The 24,029-nt window shown below is 38.0% G+C and overlaps 1 protein-coding gene and 2 long non-coding RNA genes across 4 annotated transcripts in view; 2 read left to right on the forward strand and 1 right to left on the reverse strand.

Annotated features, from left to right (window-relative positions):
- Nucleotides 1-21,924, reverse strand: part of ywhabb (tyrosine 3-monooxygenase/tryptophan 5-monooxygenase activation protein, beta polypeptide b) — a 43,980-nt gene extending 22,056 nt beyond the window's left edge. Inside the window, exons 1-3 of one of the 2 annotated variants that reach the window (XM_082187798.1) lie at nucleotides 21,778-21,924; nucleotides 19,373-19,672; nucleotides 14,016-14,139 (exon numbers count right to left, since the gene is read on the reverse strand). In XM_082187798.1, coding sequence (XP_082043924.1) covers nucleotides 14,016-14,139; nucleotides 19,373-19,666 — 418 coding nt within the window. In that variant the 5' untranslated portion in view covers nucleotides 19,667-19,672; nucleotides 21,778-21,924. The remainder of the gene's footprint in view (nucleotides 1-14,015; nucleotides 14,140-19,372; nucleotides 19,673-21,777) is intronic. The other variant, XM_082187799.1, reaches the window with a different exon arrangement.
- LOC309512292 overlaps nucleotides 1-24,029 on the forward strand; it is a 101,274-nt gene that overhangs the window by 9,304 nt on the left and 67,941 nt on the right. The window lies entirely within an intron of this gene.
- LOC309512308 lies at nucleotides 1,839-7,685 on the forward strand. Its single transcript, XR_014210956.1, has 2 exons — nucleotides 1,839-4,134; nucleotides 6,480-7,685. It is a non-coding gene; the product is annotated as an uncharacterized lncRNA (long non-coding RNA).

Consider the following 24,029-nt stretch of genomic DNA (forward strand, 5'->3'; position numbering starts at 1 on the left):
TTTTTCACCTTGAGTAGAAGGAGAAAGATCTGTAGTCTGATCTGTTTTTTGTTTGTGTAAGTGATTTTTCATCTTAAATAGAAGGAGAGAAATCTGTAGTCTTGTTTGTCTAAAGTGATTTTTCATCTTAAATAGAAGGAGAAAAATCTGTAGTCTTGTTTGTCTAAGTGATTTTTCGTCTTAGAAATAAGGGGAAGGGTCATTTCAGGAGAAAATTAGCAAAAGTGATAATAATAATAATAATAAAATACAGTTTACTTATAATGTATTTTTCCAAAAATCCAAAAGTGATAGAAATTAAAAGTTAGAAATTATACAGCTGTATTTGAGTAAAAATTCATGGAAGGGACAGAGACGCAGAGATAAAGTGTTTTTTGGCTGAGCTCTGTGCTTTGCATGAAATTACAGCTGAGCCACTGTCCTGAAATTGTTACAATTGTATACAAGTGACCTTGGCACCGCTCAGTGAGAAAAAAGGGAGTAATTAGGCTGAGACAGACAAAGGCACATAAAATAAAACTCTAACAAGAAATAATTTTTGAATCAGTGTTATTAAAAGTTAAATGGATGATAAAACAAAAATTGATGACAGGAGAATTAAAATTAAAATAAAGAAATCAAGATATCAAGGAACAAAGAATATTCCCCGAAATTGGCTTTGTCGGCTGTTTGGCCATTCTCCGAACTATAATCGATGTGATCCGAATATGGAAACACAGCCCATATTGTCAAAAGTTTGATTGATTGACTTTGTCTTTTCATTTGTTACAAGAAAAATAGGGAAATAAGTGTGTGAGAGCAGCGCTGTGTGAGTGTGGGAGAGTGACTTTTTATGTGTGTGGCCTTGAAGTGGGTGTGAGAATGGTTTTGCGTGTGAGAGCAGCTCTGTGTGTGTGTGTGACTCTGAGTGTGTGTGTGCTTCAGAGCGACTCTGCGTGGGTGTGAGTGACTCTGTGCACGGATGTGTGACAGTGTGTATGAAATCCCGGGTGTATGAGTGTGCGTTATAACAGACTGAAAGCGTTTATGTTGTTATAAAGAAATAAGGAGGGAGAGAAGTGATAGAGATAGAGTTTTTTCACCTTTTGACACCTGAAGAAAAGTACTCATGTGGTCTAGAGTGAGAGATAATTATGAAGCAGAGGAGATTAGATTACAGAAATAAAGAGAAGATGAAGATGATTGTCAAGGGGCATTAAAACTAACCAAAGGTATTAAGAATCACTTCTGGTTAGAAAAAGAGTTCATAGATAATGAAGGGCAGAGACAGGAGTTAACAGACCAAGGGAAGGATGAGCTTTTGAAAAAAAATTGACAAGAATAAGAAACTTGAACCAGGTTGAACGAGAATGGCCCTTAGTGGATTGGCGTAATGTGATAAAAAAAACCCACAGATAACTCTTGAAGCCCTGGGACCACATTTGAACAAATTTAATCTTCCAAAAACAGTTCTTCTGAACCCACAGCTCACAGCCATCGAAGTAGAGATAGATTCAGTATGGATTCCATATGTGAAGGGGAAGGAAGGACCAAATTTGACTAGAGGATTGCAAGTGGCAACCGTTCTGAGAAATGTATACATGAAGGTGAGTTCGAGCATTAGGTAAGAAAAGTGGGAAAGTGACACAATTGTTAAAGTCGGACAGGGAGGAGAAATCAGACCAGCACAGATAGATAATTGGACACTGGAAAAACTGGTGGTAGTGGTAGTTTTGAGGAGCAACACCGACCATACCAGTCATATATTGGTAGAAATTCATGAAAAAGACAGAAGTGCAGTCAGTTGTCAAAAAAGAGCAGTCAGTACAAATAGGAGGGGCAGGAGAGGAAACGGGGAGACAAAACTTAAACAAAAATAATAATAATTAATTAGAAATAATTAGGCTTTGCCTCTTCATTGTTACAAGAAAAAGTAAAGTAAAAGTGTGTGTGCGTGCGCGCGTGAAATGGACAGATTAGGACTGTTTGAAAAAGAACGATATTCATTTATAAAGAGAAAGTAGAATTATGAAAGAACAAATGTTTCTCTCTCATATAGCAAAAGTAAATGGTGACTGTGATATGAGAAAGAGAGGCAGAAAGGAGGGGCTGCCTCTGACAGAGAGAGGAGGGGCTGCAAGAAGAAAGTGAGACTGCGTGTGTGTGTGTGTGTGTGTGTGTGTGTGTGTGTGTGTGTGTGTGTGTGTGTGTGTGTGTGTGTGTGTGTGTGTGTGTGTGTGTGTGTGTGTGTGTGTGTGTGTGTGTGTGTGTGTGTGTGTGTATATATGTGTGTGTGTGAGGAAGGAAAGGAGGGAGATAGAGAGAAAGAGTTCACCTTTCCTAGTTCTGACTAGCATATAAACCAGAAAGTGAGTAACCATTTCCAACATACACTTTGAACAACACTTTGAGAGATTTTATTTGTAACTGTCATCCCCGCCAGTGGACCTGTAATAGAGGAACTGCATTTTTAAAATGCCTGAGAAAGACTAATCAGATATCTTAATAAATGTCTGACGATCTTGCTGAAAACTAGTTAAGAATAGATGCAAGCTGGGGTTAGTAAGGTATACTAAAAAGGAGTGAAACACACTGATAATAATTAAGATTATAATGGCATCAACACCTGTAGAGATACCAAGATCAAAATATTAAATTTGCAGAGATACTATAGGACAACCCTCCAAAAATGGAAAAAGAAGCCTAAAAACAAAATGACCAGCTGAGGGAACATTAAATGTGGCTATGTGCAGAGACACTGAAACATTTGTAAAAAATAAATAAATAAAAAGGTATTCAAAACAGTTTACTAAGAGATCAAGTAAGATTGGTGAAATCTGCTAATCCAGTCAGAATTAAAAGTAGACTAATTTCACAAATACCAGGAAAACACCAATACAAATAATTGATAAGAAATTAACCTGAAAGAAAATATGAAAATTGCTTAAATGTTAGTTGACCGGTCTATGGGGGAATTAAATTAAATTAACCCTAACAGGGATTGATTTGGAGGATTGAACAAACTGTGGCCATCAAAAATACTGGAGATTTCTCCTTAGTATAAGTGGTTTGTATAGTTCCCAGAGGAAAATCAAATAATTGATAAAAAGGTTTATAGAAATACCTGACATTTAGAGATAAAATATATATATATAGAGAGAGACATGCTAGATGTGGGTATGACTGACCTGTTATATAAAGACGTAGCCTATGGTGTTTGCATCTTGTTGTCCCTGAGACAGTTTTAAATTTGAGCCATTGCAGAAATTGAGATGTTTGGATTGTGTTACTTAAAATAACTTGTGCATTGTGTTGAATGAGCAGGATTGGGTGACCAAGCTAAACAGACATTTTTAACAGCCATACTGTATTATACACACTTCACAGTAATGAGACTCATTGATTTAATCCTAAAATGCTTGAGAGAGTAGGGATCGATATAACGATTGATAAAATACTATATATGTGACTGAAAATAAGGCAACTTAGACAGATTGAAAGGCTGCTATTTTCTGCAAACTGCAAAGAAGAAAAATGCTTGCTCTTTTCTGCAAAGAAGAACTTGCTTTATTAGAATTGCATGGGGAAACTGCTGTTATCAACCAGATGAGACTTCTGAAATTCAGGGTATTTGAAAGAGATGGTTGCAGAATTTATAAAGGATGAATTTGATTAATGCGGATCTCTGAGTGTTCAATTTCCAGATGACACCAGACAGCACTTGGGACGGCTCCCTCAACATAACCAACAGCAACAAGTGAGAGCGAGAAACATAAGGACACGGCTGCAGAGAAAAGAAAAGGCGTTCGGTTGGTGGGCCTTCATCCCCCCTGAAAGAGGAAGCTGAAACTTCTGAGGGGCTGGTATGGACAAAGACTGTGTTGATGCAGAAACAACCAAGAAAACATCCTGCCATCATGCAAAATCGCCTCCTCCGTGGCTTGGCCAAAAGCCAGACTGAGGAGAGGCAGAGAGACAACAGCATCCAGAGTCAAACCACTATGACCCAACATGACACCAGACCCCTGAATGCCAACAAAGACTGACAGATCAAGTGCATCGGATGAGGAGGGAAACACTCAGACAGCAGCCCAACCAGTTCAACTGATCGCTGGTCCAAGCAGAAGGACTCCATCCTTTACTAAGTGGGCACAGGTGATACGTTTTCAATGATCACTACAGAGACCGCTTCAAATTTCATTGATTGGCCATATTAATTGTATTTTGATTATTAACTGGTCCAGCAGCAGTTCTCTATATTCTGTTAAGCTGACACTCTCTATTTGCTTTCTTTCAATAGACATTAGTCCAGCTGTAAGCATTAAAAAAAAAAAAAAAAATGGGAGGGGATGTGTTTGAATGACTCAATAATTAACTACAACTGACGCTGGACTTAGCTTTAGGCTTGTTTGAGATGCGACTTGCCTCGCCTGAAATGTATGCGAGAGTAGGCGGCTGCAGTGAGAGGAGGAGTGAAAAAAGAGCAGGCAAGCCGGACAGTTCGCTCTTCACGCAGTGGATCTGACACCTGTGAGATCAAAGATGGATATCGCGGGATTCACGGGATTCACGCTCGTGCAGAGTGTTGCTAATAAACTGGATGGAATTTAAGTTCTGTTGCTTTTATATGAAAATAAATATAATGAACAAGACACCCATAAGTAGCCTACTTATTTAATTCCATTCCAAATACATGTTTATCAATCTTTTTTTTCTTTAATACAGACATGTGTTTTTATTTTTTATTATAAAAATTACATTGCATAACCCATAGAGATCGCACTGTCAGATAGTTTGGGAATATTCACACATAACGTATACACATAAAACATGATATCAGAGTTTTAAAATCAAACATTTTAAAAGAGAACAATACATCACGGTTGTTTAAACCAATGATCATTAAGCTGTGTCGTCAGTAAGTCGTTTCCCATCATGCTTTTGATCAGCGCAGTCAGTGGAGAGCAACTGCGCTCGACTGCAGAATCCGACACGTGCGGCTTGCGCTCGCGAGAGTTTTTTGACATACGTCAGCATGACATCAGAGCAAGGCGGACCGCACTCGGACACATTTCTAACCGGCATGCATCTCGCGCTGATCACCGGTGATCGATTCTGCGCAGATTTTGCTCATCTCAAACAAGCCTATTGTGAGGGACTACTGCATTAACCAACTAGGGGTAAATGCATAATTAGATAATTGATGATGTTGTCCATTGAACATAGAGCTTTTGGGCTCTGGTTTATAAGCTTGATTGATACTGAGCTCTCTATCAGGAAAAAAAAGAGGACATAATATGTTCAACAACAAAACATAAGGATGATAAGGCTATGGTGCTGGTCACTCCATCTTGGTCAATAGTTGTTTTTTTTAGGTTTAGAAATAAAGATAGTAACTACACAATTTACAAACACGTAATATCACAAATGCTGTCATTACCAGGGATTGCACGATGTTAATATTGTTGGTCATGAATTCGAGATTATGCTAAAATCTCCAGTCATTTAAAAGAGCATCTCATAAGCAAAAAGATTATGAAGAGAAATTAAATTAACAGATGAATGACAAATCAGATAAGAGAAATTGATAATGGTTCTTTCAAATGACAGCATGTCCAGACCTACCAGAAATTTTTATCTATTAGATATTGAAAAATGTGGGGTTTATGACAGCAGTGTTTAACACAATCAAATGGCAACTGATATCGACCAACTGTGTTACTCAAAACATTTAGACACTGTCACACGGGGAATGCCACATTGCCTACATTCAGTAGCTTTTGTCATCAGAGTTGTGTTACCAATTTACAATTGGTTGTATTCGAACCTTGAAATTTAGAATAGATAATTGAATATAAAATTAAGTCTATATCATTAGCCAAGAAGGCATAAGCAAAACCCTCAACTTCAGACTATTGGACAAATGAGGTATTACAAGACAAATAATTACACTAGCAACCCTTTTTACTATTTTAATTTAAGATGCGCATGGTTTTGACCATTGCGCAAGGGGGGAGATTATTTGAAAAGTAAAATTAGAAAAATAAAAAAGACAAAGATTCACAAAATAATGTCAGAAAAGGAACAGCAACTCCAATAGGCTCTATCCCAGTTCCAGAAGGACCCTTCAAACATCTAGTGATGGATTATGAGGACATGATAAAATCAGTAAGAGGAAAGAGATACAGATACAGTTTTAATTGATAGATTTAGCAGATGGGTCGAAGCAGAACCCTCAGCAGACCAAGGAGCAGAAAGTGATACAATTTTAACCAAAGAAGTCATCCCAAGATTTGGCATACCATTTCAGATTAGCTCTGACAGTCAACAGAACAATTAAGACTAAGATCAAGCAATGGATGCCTTAGGCCATCAACTAAAATACACCAGCAAAATGACATGGCAAAACAGACAAGCTCTGAATTGGCTACTGGCAGAAAAAGGAGGGGTATGTGTGATGTTTGGAATTGACTGTTGCACCTTTATTCCAAATAATACAGCCTCTGATTGAGTTTTTACTAGGGTCATGAAGAAGCTGAAGGATCTGAGACAAGAAGTTGCTAAAAATGCGGGGAAAGACAGAGACGTTGGATACTGGTTTGACTCTATATTTGGGTCCTGGAAAGAATGGTTCATTAAGGTGGGAATAATAATATCTGTGGCTGTTGTCATTTTTCTTTTGTGTTTTGTGTTTTCTTTTCTGCTGTGTTGTGCCTTTTCTAAGATCCATGCTAGCCAACGTGGCTGTCAAACAGATGATTAGTGTCAGTCAAACCATCGGGAGTTGACATCGGGTGCACAAACACAAGAGTGCACCAAATTGGGCCAGGACTGGACGAGCTAGATGACTTCCTGTAAGGAGTTCTGGTGAAGGAGTAAGGAATGGGGTACCTTGTTACTTTTGATTTCTGACAGTTTGATTCTGTTTTTAATAGAGAGGGAGGTAGTAACATTGTGTATTTTATTTTTGGGGTAAAATTAGACAGATCATTAGAACATGAATAGAGTAGGGAGTTAGTTAGAGGGGTTTTAATTGTTTGTTTGATTTTTTTATAAAGGACCCCTTCCTGAGTGTTTTCTTTTTTTACACTTCTAATCCTACTGAGAATATTTTTACATATAATCACACTAACTGTCACAAATATGAATATGTGAATGAGAGAGGACGATACAAGGTTTGAAGCAGGTCATTGCCCGTGGTACGAGGTAATGCAACCAGATATAAAGGAAAAAGATAAGAATGTTTTTTACACTTTTTTACAATTTTTATCACTTACTAATCATTTTACTCTTATAATAGAGTTCTTTTAATATTTTAAAGTTTTTTATGAATCAAAAGTGAAGTACGTGCATAAGACTACTTGTAGATGTTTCCATGGGGTAAACAGAGAAATTAATTACAAGCGCGGTCACCAATTGCCGGACCAGCAAGGGCAGACTCAACTGGTGGTTTAAAAACCCGCTGTCTGCTCCAACACCAGATAGTGCCCAGGGCACCTCTGGCAACGATGGAGCAACCCAGATAGAACTCCAGGCCACCGGAAGCGCCTGTGCAGTTCCTCTGGCACCGTGGGACAATCATAACTCCAAGTCTGCACACTGAGATTTGTTAATTATGCTGAAACCAATCTTAAATTTAAGTCTATACACTGAGATATGTTGATTATGCTGAAAAATCAAATGTTTGAAGTAATCTATCCCTTCAAGATTGATGATAGAAAAGGAAGGTGGGATCTTTTACTCCACCCTAGTCAAGTGGGGGCGGAGATGTTTGGTCTCACTATTCCTCCAGGGTGTACCTTCGTGAGAGGGCTTATTGATAAGAGATGGATGGTCCATATTGGCCATGATTGAAAGATAATGGAGAGAGGCCTGATCATGAAGATACATTCTGGGACAGAAATGAAGGTGGGACTAGGATTAGTCCCAAAGGGGGGATATGTTGGATAATTTCCTTGATTCATGTCTAAGTATGATGTAATGAAAATGACAAGCATGACAAAATGGGTCTGAGAAAGGATGAGAGAATGGAAAATAACCAGCTTGCATCAGCAATGCAAAGTATCAAAAACACTGTATGAAACAGAGCACCATTGTGTGAGGTTTGACCAATAGAGAAGACATGTCTAACTGTGCCAAGGTCACCAGGCGTGACAGAGGGGAAGAGATAGATTTGAGGGTGCCCATTGGGCACCTAGAGATAAGAAAAAGTATAAGACATGAACACTGGCCAATGTAACTTGAGATGTCCGGACGGCCGGCCGGCTTCTCCTTTGTTGTTTGTACAATAAAGTAAATTCTTCTGACCTGGAACCTCGACTCTGAGAAACTTCTTTGAGACCTGAACCGAAAAGAACTATGAATTCGCCACAACAGCTTCAAGTGAGCATGCGCTTCGGGTGTACACGCTCAGAAAAAGCGCATGTCAGAAGAGCACGTGAACAAAATGTTTAACCACCAAAGCACATGCAAAAAAATATGCTCAGCCACTTAGTTCGCTTATGCCATGGGCCAGCTCTGATTGACGGAATTGTCTCTGATTTTCTCTTTGTCTTTTGATGTTTGATTAATAATAATGACACTCTGCACACTGCTCTTGAATGATTAACATTTGGTTTTATGTAACTTTAAAGAGTAACTTTAATTTTAAGGATTTAACTATTTAATTAATGCAGGGAAGACTATCCAGTATTTTATTTTACATTTGATTCCTTATTCAATTTCTTTAGTATTTCTTACCTCAATACTACTGTTAGACCTACCTGAAAAAATTAAAAAATAACTTAAAGCACTGTTTATTTCATTTGCATCTTTATTGTTTTGTATTCTATTTATTTGTATTGCTTCTGTTTATTTGTACTTATTTTATTACTAACTGTTTACTTGTCGTTTTTGTTCATTCAAATCAACAATTGAAATTAGGCTTGTGCTGTGTCAGCTATTGTGCAACAAAATTGCCACAATGTAACAAAAATGCACTGTAATGTAAGGCCTGGTTCACACCGGACGCAGAAGCGACGCGGAAGCGGCGCGGAACGGAGGCCGCTTCCTTTCGGCGCCCATGTTAACCTATGGTGTCGTTCACACCGCGGCCGGCCCGCGCCGTGAAGCGCCAGTTTCGGCGTCTGGTCTATTTTTTGCGCGAGCCGCGAGTGATCCGCGTCAATTCCGGCAGGAAGTCACACCAAGAAACACAAGACAATCCGGTCAATTGTCAAAATATAAGCAATTTTCAAATTAAAATACCGCGAGTGACAAATGCGAACACACAAACAAACAGGGAAACAGCGAGAGAGAGGCATGCAGGCAGGAGTTGATACGCTGGCTGCGTGTGTGTCTCGACAACGGATTAATAAAAGAAGTGTACAAACTTCTTGGTTACAGAAACATGGTGTATTCATTTCATGAGGTTATTTACTTACCCATGATGTAAAAAATAGCTCTGAATAAACAACAACTGAGCAGAAGCGCTTGTCGACCTCCGCGAAGAATACGCGTCTGGTGTGAACAGGCAGGCGCCGGACCGCGCGTGATTTTCCGTTCCGCGCCGCTTCCGCATCTGGTGTGAACCAGGCGTAATGCATGATCAATCACTGCATGATTGTGCTATTGTTTTATATTTGCTCTTATTTTATTACTGACAGTTTACTTTTTTTTGTTGTAAATTTAATTCAAAGTTTCAAATAAAACCTGTGTTCTGTGTAAGCCATTGCAACAAATTACCCAAATTATAAAAAGAAATATGAGATAATAAAAATATCTGTATGGCAGTATATATACACTCACCTAAAGGATTATTAGGAACACCATACTAATACTGTGTTTGACCCCCTTTCGCCTTCAGAACTGCCTTAATTCTACGTGGCATTGATTCAACAAGGTGCTGAAAGCATTCTTTAGAAATGTTGGCCCATATTGATAGGATAGCATCTTGCAGTTGATGGAGATTTGTGGGATGCACATCCAGGGCACGAAGCTCCCGTTCCACCACATCCCAAAGATGCTCTATTGGGTTGAGATCTGGTGACTGCGGGGGCCATTTTAGTACAGTGAACTCATTGTCATGTTCAAGAAACCAATTTGAAATGATTCGAGCTTTGTGACATGGTGCATTATCCTGCTGGAAGTAGCCATCAGAGGATGGGTACATGGTGGTCATAAAGGGATGGACATGGTCAGAAACAATGCTCAGGTAGGCCGTGGCATTTAAACGATGCCCAATTGGCACTAAGGGGCCTAAAGTGTGCCAAGAAAACATCCCCCACACCATTACACCACCAGCCTACACAGTGGTAACAAGGCATGATGGATCCATGTTCTCATTCTGTTTACGCCAAATTCTGACTCTACCATCTGAATGTCTCAACAGAAATCGAGACTCATCAGACCAGGCAACATTTTTCCAGTCTTCAACTGTCCAATTTTGGTGAGCTTGTGCAAATTGTAGCCTCTTTTTCCTATTTGTAGTGGAGATGAGTGGCACCCGGTGGGGTCTTCTGCTGTTGTAGCCTATCCGCCTCAAGGTTGTGCGTGTTGCGGCTTCACAAATGCTTTGCTGCATACCTCGGCTGTAACGAGTGGTTATTTCAGTCAAAGTTGCTCTTCTATCAGCTTGAATCAGTCGGCCCATTCTCCTCTGACCTCTAGCATCAACAAGGCATTTTCGCCCACAGGACTGCCGCATACAGGATGTTTTTCCCTTTTCACACCATTCTTTGTAAACCCTAGAAATGGTTGTGCATGAAAATCCCAGTAACTGAGCAGATTGTGAAATACTCAGACCGGCCCGTCTGGCACAAACAACCATGCCACGCTCAAAATGGCTTAAAGGGATAGTTCACTTTGAAATAAAAATTTGGTATGTTTTAGCTTACCTCAAGGGCATCCAAGATGTAGGTGTCTTTTTTTCCGCAGTAGTTTCAATTTTGATATTTTTAGGTCAAACCGTTCTTGTCTGTCAGTCATATAATGCAGGTCGATGGTTACTGTCTCAAAGAGCATGCACAGAGTCCAAATTAAACAATTCCCCATCGTAAGTACACATTGATGGCCCAAGACACGAAACGAGCGGTTTGTGTGAGAAAACGAACAGTATTTATATCGTTTTTACCTCTTGAACACAGCTGCGTCCAAATGATATATAGATATATACACTAGATGTCGCATTGGCTACTGCGAAACCGTAGCCAATGCGACATCTAGTGTATATATCTATACCCGCCCGCGCTCTCAGATCATTTGGACGCAGCTGTGTTCAAGAGGTAAAAACGATATAAATACTGTTCGTTTTCTCACACAAACCGCTCGTTTCGTGTCTTGGGCCATCAATGTGTACTTACGATGGGGAATTGTTTAATTTGGACGATGGGGAATTGTTTTAATTTGGACTCTGTGCATGCTCTTTGAGACCATCGACCTGCATTATATGACTGACAGACAAGAACGGTTTGACCTAAAAATATCAAAATTGAAACTACTGCGGAAAAAAAGACACCTACATCTTGGATGCCCTTGAGGTAAGCTAAAACATACCAAAATTTAATTTAAAAGTGAACTATCCCTTTAAATCACCTTTCTTTCCCATTCTGACATTCAGTTTGGAGTTCAGGAGATTGTCTTGACCAGGACCACACCCCTAAATGCATTGAAGCAACTGCCATGTGATTGGTTGATTAGATAATTGCATTAATGAGAAATTGAACAGGTGTTCCTAATAATCCTTTAGGGGAGTGTATATGTGTATATATATATATATATATATATATATATATATATATATATATATATATATATATATATATACTAGTGCAAAATGCCCGTGCAAAATCAGTTTTTGTGTGTGTTTTTAGTAATTGTTGGTTTGGTGCCCGTGAAAGAGACTGTGAACGCATTGAATTCAGGGAGCAGGCTAGGTTACTACAAATGATGGCTGTGAATAAACTATAATATTCAGAAGTAAACAGTGTAGCTGACTGAGTGTTTATGAATACCACAACCTTCTAAGTGCTAGTGCAAAATGCCCGTGCAAAATCAGTTTTTGAGTGTGTTTTTAGTAATTGTTGGTTTGGTGTGTTTGAGTGCTTGTTACAATTACACACATATTTGTGCATGGTAGAAAGCACACAGTGAACTCCGAGAAAACGCTATGCTTGAGGAAGCTTGTGAATAGGCTACTACAAATGATGCCCGTGAAAGAGACTGTGAACACATTGAATAGGATATGTTCAGTTGGTGAATAGCATAGGCTATCGTTACACAGTAGCGATAACTTTAAGCGCACCAGAATGAAATATAATATTCAGAAGTAAACAGCATAGCTGACTTACAGATTCTGTTAACATCCACAAATGAATAAACGCGTCGATTCAGGGAGCAGTGCAAAGTGCCCGTGCAAAATCAGTTTTTGTGAGCTGATCGCCGTCAAAAAAGTTCAGGAGATATTTCTTAGTGATGGCTGATTTCAACAGTTTCAATATGATAGCATTTTGAAAAAAAAGTGTCATGAATTTATTGCATTTTTTGGGGAAAATAATCCGTTTTTATAATAGATCTTTGAAAATCCAAATCTGGATTTGAATTTTATATGATATTATAACCTAAAGATACTATGTGAAAGTTTTAAACAGAAAATAGTGTTTTTCATCTTGCCACTTTCTTGGTAAAGAAAACACATTTTTACTCAAATTAATCAAAATGGATTTATCACATTCTGGAACCAGAAAATAGTGTTTTTCATCTTGCCACTTTCTTGGTAAAGAAAACACATTTTTACTCAAATTAATCAAAATGGATTTATCACATTCTGGAACCAAACTATAATATTCAGAAGGAACCAAACTATGTTTATTTTTAAACCACAACCTTCTTGGGGCTTCTTTGACCGATACAACCCTCTAATGTCAGAATGTTTATTTTTAAACCACAACCTCTGCAACATGACATCATGACTTTGCGTAAACATACACGCCACTTTCAAGTCAAGTGGCGTGTTATTTATACGCATTTTGAGCTATCCGCGTGTATGTCCACGCCGAAACGAACCGTCATCTTCCGCGTGCATGTCTACGCCGTTAAACGTCAGAGTGATTCCGCGTGTATGTGTACGCCGTTAAATGTCCGAGCGAAACTGAGCAAAATGTATATCTACATCTGGGGAGCAATATTTTTTTTCCTAGGATGGTAGGGGAACACTCATAAATGGTATTAACCCCAGTGACGGGTAGGTTTAGGGACGCGGTTGGGGTAGGTCATATATATTTATATATACAGTAATGTAACGTTAAGTCACCGGCGTTGATAAACACGCTGAAAATCAATTATGCGTGTTGATAACACGCCAAAAATGGAAATACGAATTGGCGTGTCATACATACGCCATTTCATGAGATCAGTCTGACCTTTAAAAAATGATATATTTAACAATATCTTTAGCATTTCTCATCCAAACAACGTCAAACTTGGCGCTGCACTTACTCGTGACCGTAGCGAGACACCTGTCAAGTTTGAAATCCATCGGACTAACGGTTCGAGAGATATGTGGTTAACAGACATACACACACACAGACAGACAGACGTTTCTGTAATTTATAGATAGATATATAGCAGTTTTCCCTGTGGGCTCAAATGTTATAGAATATTTATATTTTCAAGGTATCATATCGAAGTTAGAAATTGCAGTATCATGACAGCACTAGTGCTCACGATAAAAATAACATGCATGTTTATTATCGTGATATATCCTATTACCGTATGACGCCATCCGTCTAATAGATAGACAGATAAATGATTATAGATAGACAGAGAGAGAGAGAGACAGAGAGATAAATGATTATAGATAGACAGAGACAGAGAGATAAATGATTATAGATAGACAGAGAGAGAGAGAGAGAGAGAGAGAGAGAGAGAGAGAGAGAGAGAGAGAGAGAGAGAGAGAGAGAGAGAGAGAGAGAGAGAGAGAGAGAGAGATAGAACAGTCAAATCAACCAATGACCATTTTTATTTAAGAAAAAGTGAAACCAATTTTACAATGCACTTACCGGTCTTAGTTTCTCCAGATGCAACCTCAGATAAGTATCTATAGTAATCACCTTTCATTTTCAGATAAAACACCTTGCTCTCTGCTTGAGAAGCATTGGGAATTAAGAACTTCTCCAAAAGACCCTGTCAAGACAAGTTGGGAGCATCAGGATGGCTCATATTGTGGAAAATGTCCCTATCTTTCTGAAGGAAGGTTAAAAATAATGAATGACATTTGAATCTTATTGTTAACAAATAAAAAACGAAATTAACTGTTCTTTGACAACTGAACAAGAAATATTTTTTATTTAAGAAAATGTGTTTAAGAATGAACATATTCAGAATCATTTGATCAGGGCTGCAACTAATGATTATTTTGATTATCGATTAATCTGTCCATTAATTTTCCAAATGAATCCATTATTTTAAACGTTATTCCACATCATGCCAATGTCGTCTTCCAAACAAAGTGTAATATTAAGCCTATGAAAACAAATATAGTGAATGTATCTATGCAGACTATACTATTAATTACAAGAAAGAAATTTGTTAAAATACAAACATTACATTCTAAACCTAAAATCAACTGATTGCTTACTATTTTAATGCAAAAATTAAAACTACTAAATTAAAAATGATAAAAACAAAAGCACAAAAACTGAACTTATATGATGTAGGAGGAACACACAATATTACATTAATGTGCTATTCCAACAACAGTGCATTTACTGTTACTGCTCTCATTAATATGATTAATTGTTACATGAAGAATTTTAAACCTACACTTATTTCTAACAAAAAATATTTTAGCAAAATGTGTATTTTAGTCAGAATTATACAATAGTGTAATTACTGTAACTGCTCTCATAAATATGATTACTTGGGTTACATGTAGAATTAAATAAAATATTTTAGCAAAATGTGTATTTTATAATTATTGCGCTCCGTCTGTTTGACGCGCATGCACCCACCGGCACTCGTTCATTGAACACTGAAGTTTAACAAGACCCTTGTTGTCCGAATATGCTAATAGGAAATAATCAAAGGACTTTCTAAAAGGATAGAACCATAAAGTTTAAGTTAAGTTGAGGAAAACATGTCAAAGGCATTAAACAGCACACGCATCTGTCAAAGCACGACAAAGCAAGGTGGTAAACAAATATAAAGCATTCTCATGTTTCGGACAACTTGAATCATGTAGCTTTCCTGATCATGTGCAGCAGCTCACTCTGTGTCCGTCGCTATTTTCCATATGCGTTTTGTTAATAGAAATTAGTGGTCGACTGATATATTGCCAAGGCCGATATATCGGCCGATATTTGGCATTTTTTAAATATCGGCATCGGCCGATAAGTTCTTCTAATTGGCCGATGTGTTGGAAGAGCGACTTTTATTTTGACGTCGCTCCAGACTTTTATTTTGGCGGCTGGCGCTAAGAACACCAGACCCTGAGAAGATAACGGCAGCGCCTGATCACACAGCGCTCACTCACAGTGTCCATCGTCTTCATTAGTTTACCATCTCTGTCAGTCATATCTAATACTTTGTCAGTCATATCTAATACTTTGTCTTTCGAAAAATTTTAAACAGACAGTATGTCTGTATGGAAATTTACTTCCATACAGACAGAACTGTATTTAAGTAAAATAATGACAAATGTTTTTGAAACAAAAAAGCTTGTTGAATTGCACTACTCGAAAATGTATGCATTGCATTAACCCTGCTTGCATTTTAATGCATTGTATTTTCAGGGCTTGCATTTTTATGGGCTGAAATTCAACATGGGTGTATATTTAAGCTGTGAAAATTCCAATTCAAAACATTTCACACACGTTTTCATTATTAAAAATTCAATAATTCATATTCACCTTTCAGATTTCACTTCCAAAATGTTCATTCTGTTTAAAAATACAACCTATAATATTCGACCGGCAATTTTCGGTCCATTTTATTTCGCTTTACAAATTCGCTTCCACAAATTCAGTGGTTCAAATTCAACAGAAAACTCAACATTTGACATCCGGTAACGGCAGGAATATCAGTAGATTGCCGATTGATGATCTCCATAGCTGTTAGTCGGTCTCACCAGCTGGGGGTGCAAGCGGCTGCTGACGAAGAAAACTGTAGAGCAGGGAACGACAACTGGCGGCCCGCGGGCCAAATCTGGCCCGCCAGCAATATTTTCTGGCCCGCCGGATTATTTTGGAAGTCCTAAATGCTGCACAAAACTCTTCCACTACTTGAAAAGCCGTAGTCGCGCGGCGATTTCACCGCCGCATACTGTGTGAAACACCCATAGGGAATCATGCGGCGCGGGATTACATTTTAAAGTATAACTGTGCGTTCACACCGGACGCGAATAGCGCGTCAAATTCGCGCCTGCCGCGCCTAGTTATACGCTTGACCACTTTGTGTCCATTCGCGCGTCAAAAGACGGTAGCGGTCAGAACTCTGGTGTAGGCTACTTTGGACGGAGCGGGCGGTCTGACTGACAATAGCCCACTCCCGACATCTTTTGACAGCGTATCCGCACTTAATTCTGACCACCTGTACACCTAGCTCTGAGGAGCTGTTTGGTACTGAAACCATTGTCAGTCAACAACATTCTTTTTTTGCAAGGATGTTTGAAATAGTTCGGCAGAAAATAGCCTACTTCATTTGTCAGTAGGGCAATATGATTTTCGTTTATGTTGCTTAGAAATTTGAGTGATAGGCTTTGTCCTATTTCATTTATGTTAGGCTATTTATATTTCATAATTTTTTTCTGTGGCATTTTTTTACTCTGCTGATAGTACAATGTTAAAATAGCCTAATATTTATATTGACACGAACACAATTTTTGTATAGCATTTATTATAGGCTACTTAATCTCATTCTTGCCGTTAGAGACATTTGAATGTGAGATTATGGAAACGAGATCTAAATTTTGCGGAACCGTCAGGTCGGGAAATAAAGCGGGTGAACACCGAGTGTATTTTAAGCGGTTGCTGAATAGAACCTTGTGGGAACGGGACAGAAAAAAAACAGTCCCGCGCAGAACTCCGTAAACCTTAGGTGTGTATGTGTGTGTCCCGAATAAATAATAATAAAAAAAAAAGGAATAAAGTTCAAAAGTCGGACTGTAAGCGAATGAGTAGCCTATGATTGCTATTCACACCTTTATTAAAATGGCTGTAATCTGTTACCACAATAGTACTTGATCTGTTTAAAATTATTTCCTTGATATGCCTAAGGTGTTAAATTAAAAATCAAAATTTAAATTTGTCTAATCCAGTAATTATTTTATTCTATTTTTGATTGAGCACAATCAGAAAACCCATTGTTATTAGTTTTTTCATTTTAGTTCAGGAAATAAATAATGGAAAAACAAGTCGGTTTTCATCTTTTTATTTTTGGTTTTAATTTGAAAAAACGATTGAACGAATGGTATTGAGGGACATATTGAGGGAATCCCCAGTTCTGCAGCACTGCACAGCAATATAAAGTTAAGAAAACTAAACAACCAAGAGAAATATATGCCTACTACCTCAGATTTAACGTTTAATCTGTACATCAGCATCGGGGAATAACAATCTCAGTCACGACAGAGAAAGCTGTGCAAAACTTACATGTACAAAAGTAACAGTGAAGACTTCAATGTAAACACAGCTTTTGTGACTTTATCAGCTTTTCCGTATGATAATCATCACAATTCATCGCCCTGATATTAAATCACAAATAGCCTACTGCTTGCTCCATTTCTGTAATTCAACGAATGAATGAGTCTCTCACCCGGATGTCAAATGTTGAATTTTCTGTCGAATTTGAACCACTGAATTTGTGGAAGTGAATTTGTAAAGCGAAATAAAATGGGACTGAAAATTGCCGGTCGAATATTATAGGTTGTATTTTTAAACAGAATGAACATTTTGGAGGTGAAATCTGAAAGGTGAATATGGATTATTGAATTTTTAATAATGAAAACGTGTGTGAAATGTTTTGAATTGGAATATTCACAGCTTAAAGGTTGTATCAGTGATTTCAGGCCCAAAAAAAAAAGATCACATTCATCTAATCTTTCCTAACGATCCGCTAGCTGCCCGCCCCATAAGCATGCCGTCAAAAAAACGCGTCTCTGTAGGCAAAAAACACAAAAACAATTGGTTTCACCAACCACTCAAAACCAAAACAAATAGTGTTCCAAGCAATCACCGACAGGGGGTGGGTGTTGTGAGGTTTTGTGCTCGTGCATTAAACAGCTCGGCTGCACGCGAAGTCAGAGCTGAAGAAGAAACTGGCTCAAAACCTCACAACACCCTCCCCCTGTCGGTGATTGGTTGGAACACTATTTGTTTTGGTTTTGAGTGGTTGGTGAAACCAATTGTTTTTGTTTGCAGATCTCAGAGCCTAGGCTGCCTACAGAGACGCAGTTTTTTGACGGCATGCTTATGGGGCGGGCAGCTAGCGGATCGTTAGGAAAGATTAGATGAATGTGATCATTTTTTGGGGGCCTGAAATCACTGATACAACCTTTAAATATACACCCATGTTGAATTTCAGCCCATAAAAATGCAAGCCCTGAAAATACAATGCATTAAAATGCAAGCAGGGTTAATGCAATGCATATTTTTTCAAGTAGTGCAATTCAACAAGCTTTTTTGTTTCAAAAACATGTGTCATTATTTTACTTCCACAGAACTGGTAAACAAAGAAAGTAAATGGTATGCAAAAAAGTAAAGCGTTTGCTTTTATATTATTTGTAACAGAAAAGGCAAACAATCAGGCTAAAATACTTTCTCATTTACCGTCAACATTCAGCAAATGCGCATCTACATCATTTAAACAAATCTCTGAAAATCTAATAAACATTAAATTTAACAAAGCTTGCCGATTTAATGGAATCCAGCTGTGATATCTTGTGAAGTGTGCATTTGTAGCCTGCATAAATGTGTTACTGCGAGTGACGGTCGGTAAATATTTGTTTTCTAATTTATTAAATATTGTTTAAAGTAAATATAAAGTATATAAAGTATATTAGATAGATAGATCGATCGATCGATCGATCGATCGATAGATAGATAGATAGATAGAGAGAGAGAGAGAGAGAGAGAGGCTATATCGGCCACCCTACTCTCTAAGATATCGGAATCGGTCATCAAAAAAACATTATCGGTCGACCACTTATAGAAATAGATCATTACTTTATCAGCACTGTAAAGCGATTTGACTGGATGATGGTTTCCGAGCACAGCTTGCAGACGCGACTAATCGATAATCAAATTCATTGTTGATTATTTTCATTATCGGTAATAATCGATTTTATCAATTTGTTTTTGCAGCCCTACATTTGATGTCATCATAAAAGGTTTAGAAAGTCAAGAGAAAGAAATGAAGATACCAGCACATCATTGCAGATGTCCTGCAGTTCAGTCTCAATTTTTTCACGGTACTCGCGTGCCATTTGCTGCTTCTTCTCATTCCCCTCGGTTTTCTGCTCAATGCTCGAGATGACACGCCAGGAGGAGCGGCGGGCGCCTACCACGTTCTTGTACGCCACGGAAAGCAGGTTGCGCTCTTCATTCGAAAGCTCCACGCCGCCCTCGGTAACAGCCTTCATAGCTGCTGCCATGTCATCATAGCGCTCGGCCTGCTCAGCGAGCTTGGCTTTCTGCACCAGGTCACTCTTGTCCATTTTACACTGAGAATCAGATATACGAATTGGTATGAGGACAGTATTTCACATAAACCACTAAATTAAATGGAATTTAAGGTTTTGAAAGCACAAGACAGAAACATGCAACACACTCAAGACCCCGATAAATTTCAAGCGAAAAATCTAATTCACAAGAGCGCCACGAGAAGCGCGAGAACTGAGAAGATGACGCAGATGGGTCTCGATGTAGCGTTTAAAATGGTTCTAAAATGTGCATTTCCTGGATGTCCGAATCGTGAGAAACCAACAAGAAAACGTAAAAGTGCCTTACAAATGTCGCAAAATGAATGGCTTCCCTTTCACACTTTCCCATCAAATGATCGTGAGTGTCATCTTCTCAGTTCTCGCGCATGCGTTGTGGCGCTCTACTGAACTCACGTCAGAGGCCCACACACACACAGAAGAAAATGAATAGTTGAATGAAGTCATTATTTTTGTTAGTTTTTTTGCGCTTAAGAAGTATTCTTGTCGCTTGATAAACTTAAGAATGGAGCCACTGTAATCACTTGGACTATTTTAACGATGTTTTTACTAACTTTTCTGGACCGGCAGAATGAAATTGCCCAGAAGCCTATGAAGGAGCCAGCTCTCAGATTTCATCAAAAATATCTTAATTTGTGTTCCGAAGATGAATGAAAGTCTTACGGGGTTGGAATAACATGAGGGTGAGTAATTACTGACAGTTTTCATTTTTGGGTGAACTAACCCTTTAATCTCATATAGGATGCATTTCGTTGAGTTAATTAACCCACAAAGCACTTCAGTTTACCGGTGTTCATTTTTCAGCTTCAGCTTAGTGCTGTTATTTGAAACCGTAATATTAATTTTAGATATTTATTTTATCATCAAATATTTCATATTTTAATTAACAATGTGGTTTAAATCAAATAATTTCATTATTTTCTGTGCATGGGCTATTTCATTTTATTTTTGCACATGCATTTTGATTCTTTGCAAGTAATGTTGTCCAGTGCCATGTCTGCATTATTCTGGCTTTTTTTGTAAGGCAAAAGTTTTTATGGCCATAGGAGTGTAAAAAATCATTTTAAAAGATAAGGAATCTTACACTGGTTCACTATAGGCTACTGTACTATTTATGTTGAAGTGCTTGGGACATGGCTTTTAATGGTGAGCCTTATTTTTGTAATCAGGTTCTCAAAAAAATATATCAAAATTTGGATTTAGCTTTATCAGCCAATATATTGGTTAATTACTTTTTAATATAAATAATTATAGGTATGCCAAAATTGTCATATTGGTGCATCCCTAGTTTATTTTGTTATAGCAAGAAAAGCGTGCAGCACATGTTTAACGTTACCTAAAGACAGCTACAAACACCATGGGCGATGTAGGGATGTTCGCCAACAAATTGATAACTAAAATGAATGAGCTAGTGAATCGGAAACGAATCGTGAAATCTGTGTCAACACCCATCCCTACACAGGTTTGTGATCTCTCACACAGAAGAAAGTGATAGGAAACTGACAAAAATGTAATGCGATACCAGCAGAAAACATTATGGCATCAGGTTTAAAGTGCCCCTATTATGCTTTTTCGAATATTATTATTTCATGCAGTGTGTAATATATCGGTTTATGAATGTAAAATGTCTGCAAAGTTCATCTGAACGACAAACGAAGTTACTCACTTGTCACACATTTAACGTTACATTTAAAAAGTCTGCTTAAGGGCCATTAACATGAAAAATGCGTAGTTTATTAGGACTGTGCCGCAGCTTTCATAATTTGCCAGTTTCTCGGTCGTGAACTAGCAGGCTAACCACACATCCTCATTAAAAATAACACAATTCTTAGAGAATGTGTAATGATTGTCAATCTTCAAAACAATACTGCTAACATTATACTATAATCAAACACAAAATGCGAGCAGTAAGCTCGTATATTTCATTGTAATTATTCACCGCGTCTGGCAGACAGTGAGGCCTGAAGCACTTAGCAACCTGCTAAACCCCTTCGCTGCCCGCAAAAAAAAAAAAGGGGGCAATAGGCCAGTTACGCAATCAAGGGAATGAAAACACGTTATGTAAGACACATGGGGAGGGATATAACGAAAAAGGAAAGTACACTCACGTTCTGAACGGCGTTTACTCTTACTTTAATCGCTAAAAAGACACAATTCGGTTCCCGTGCTCCGCCTTGCTCTTCGGTTGTTCTGGGCAGTACCTCTTTCGCTTACATTGACACTTCCGCTTCCTGCGTGCAAGCCAGTTGGAGAGCCCTAACCCTAATTTCAGCCAATGCCACTTGAAGGCAAGCTTAATTATAGCCAACAGAGAAGCGTAAAGGCGGTACGCAGTCCTGTCCTCTAATGTTCAGCATTTTACGCTAATAGTTTTTATTTTTACATTTTTTATCCAAGAGAAGTCCGAGTAGGGAATGTCGTGATAGGTGGGACCCATTTACGGCATTACCATCAGTAAATGTGTTGTAGTATTTAATAATAGACGTAATCATATTGAGTAGTATTATTATATCGATGTTTTCTTTTTCTTTTTTTTTGCTTTCAGGTTTTACCAATTATAATAATTTTGGATTTAATTGTAATAAGACTGATGCTGATATAATGCATGTTTAAGAATAAAGACTAAATGTACAATTTAATTACAAATATTGTATTATATTGTTGTTAAAAAAAATTATACGTTCTCTCTATGGCTTACAGGTTTTACCATTTCAATAAATAAGTTAGGCTTGAATTGTAATGTGGAGAGAGAATGCCAGCTCCTGCAAGGACTTCAGATGAAGCAAGCTCTGAATCAGCATGCACCAGTGTTTCTATATATCCTAATCATTTGTTAACAAACATGACATGTATTCATTACTTCAATGAGCTCATTGTTTCTGCCTTTAATACATTGTTTAAATTAATACATTATTAGCTAACTTTGTGATTTGTACATTTCTGAAATACATAACTTGGACACAGTCACCTCTGATAACAGATCCCTCTAAATTTTAATGTAGACATGCATTTTCTGTAAAGCTGCTTTGAAACAATATGTATTGTGAAAAGCGCCATACAAATAAATGTGAATTGAATTGAATTAATGATTTATTTGACTGATGATTGACAGTTGTGTATACCTAATAATGATAGAACGCTTTTTAATGAATGAAGGTAAACAAAAATATGAAAATTTTAAGAAATAAATGTATTCTTTCTATGACTTCCAGATTTCAAGAATTAAATTACAATTACATTTTTTATTGACTAGTATCAATGCTAGTGCTATTTATACCCAATAAAGCAGTTTTTTATTGAACAGATTCAAATCCAATCTTAAAGGGACAATGTGTAGTTTTTTAGGTATTTTATTATCTAAAATCAATATTTTTATTCATAAATATGTCCTCAATGGTGTACAGATACCTCTGCCAATGATCTGAATTATCCTCGTAAACGAAGAATTTATTATCTTGGACGGGTAGGTCGACGGAGGCTTCCATGTAGTTCCGCCATCTTGAAAAACTATAATAGCAGAGAGGGACAAATAGTACTAGGCCAACGCGTTTCCACAACGCGTTTTCGTTCAGAGTCAACGTCACGTGACTGAAACCAGCAGAAGCGGAGGCGCAGAGCAGTGAGAGGCGCTTGTCACTGCCCCGGCAAGTTTAAAAGGCTGCACTGCACGGTTATTTATAATGGAGGACCATACAGTACATATGCTGAGTCACAGGATAAGGAGTCCTCGTCGTCGAAAAGGTCCAAAATAGACCGTAAAAGGAAACGTGACCGGAGATTACTGAAAACAAGGGTTAATGTCGGGATAGCTAATGCAGGAGAAAGCTTTCAAAAGAGACGCTGAAGTTGCCTGCTTTCTTCTCGACAGGTAAGTCAATGTTACGGTCTTAATTACAAGCTTTTTTTCATTGCTTGGTTGTGTACTTTATTTAGACAGTAGAACATTTATAGTTAAAAGTTAAACAGGCTCTTTGATGAATAGCAGCTATTGAGTAAAGTAGAGAAGGCCCTAAACACAAGGTTGTAAGTTTTGTTTGTTCAAAACTGTACATTTGTTCGTTGTGTCAAGTTGCAGTTTGTTTGAAATAACAAACCTGTTCACCCGAAGGAAAACTCGATGAAGTGCTATTATAAGACATCCTGTCATAGCTTTTTGGTACATAACGGCTACCGTAGATGCAACACACATTTGAAAAAGTGAGGCGCTGGAGAGCACTATTCGTTTGAATGCAAAATACAATTTCACCGCTAGATGGGAGAAAATCCTACACAATGTCCCTTTAAATGTGGTTCCCTTTCGAGGTTGGTCTCTCGACAACGTCGATAGCTGATGCAGTGGAGAAACTCCCTTAACCAATAG

Source organism: Leuciscus leuciscus (genome assembly GCF_965113295.1).
Source record: "Leuciscus leuciscus genome assembly, chromosome: 13".
Classification (NCBI taxonomy): Eukaryota; Metazoa; Chordata; class Actinopteri; order Cypriniformes; family Leuciscidae; genus Leuciscus; species Leuciscus leuciscus.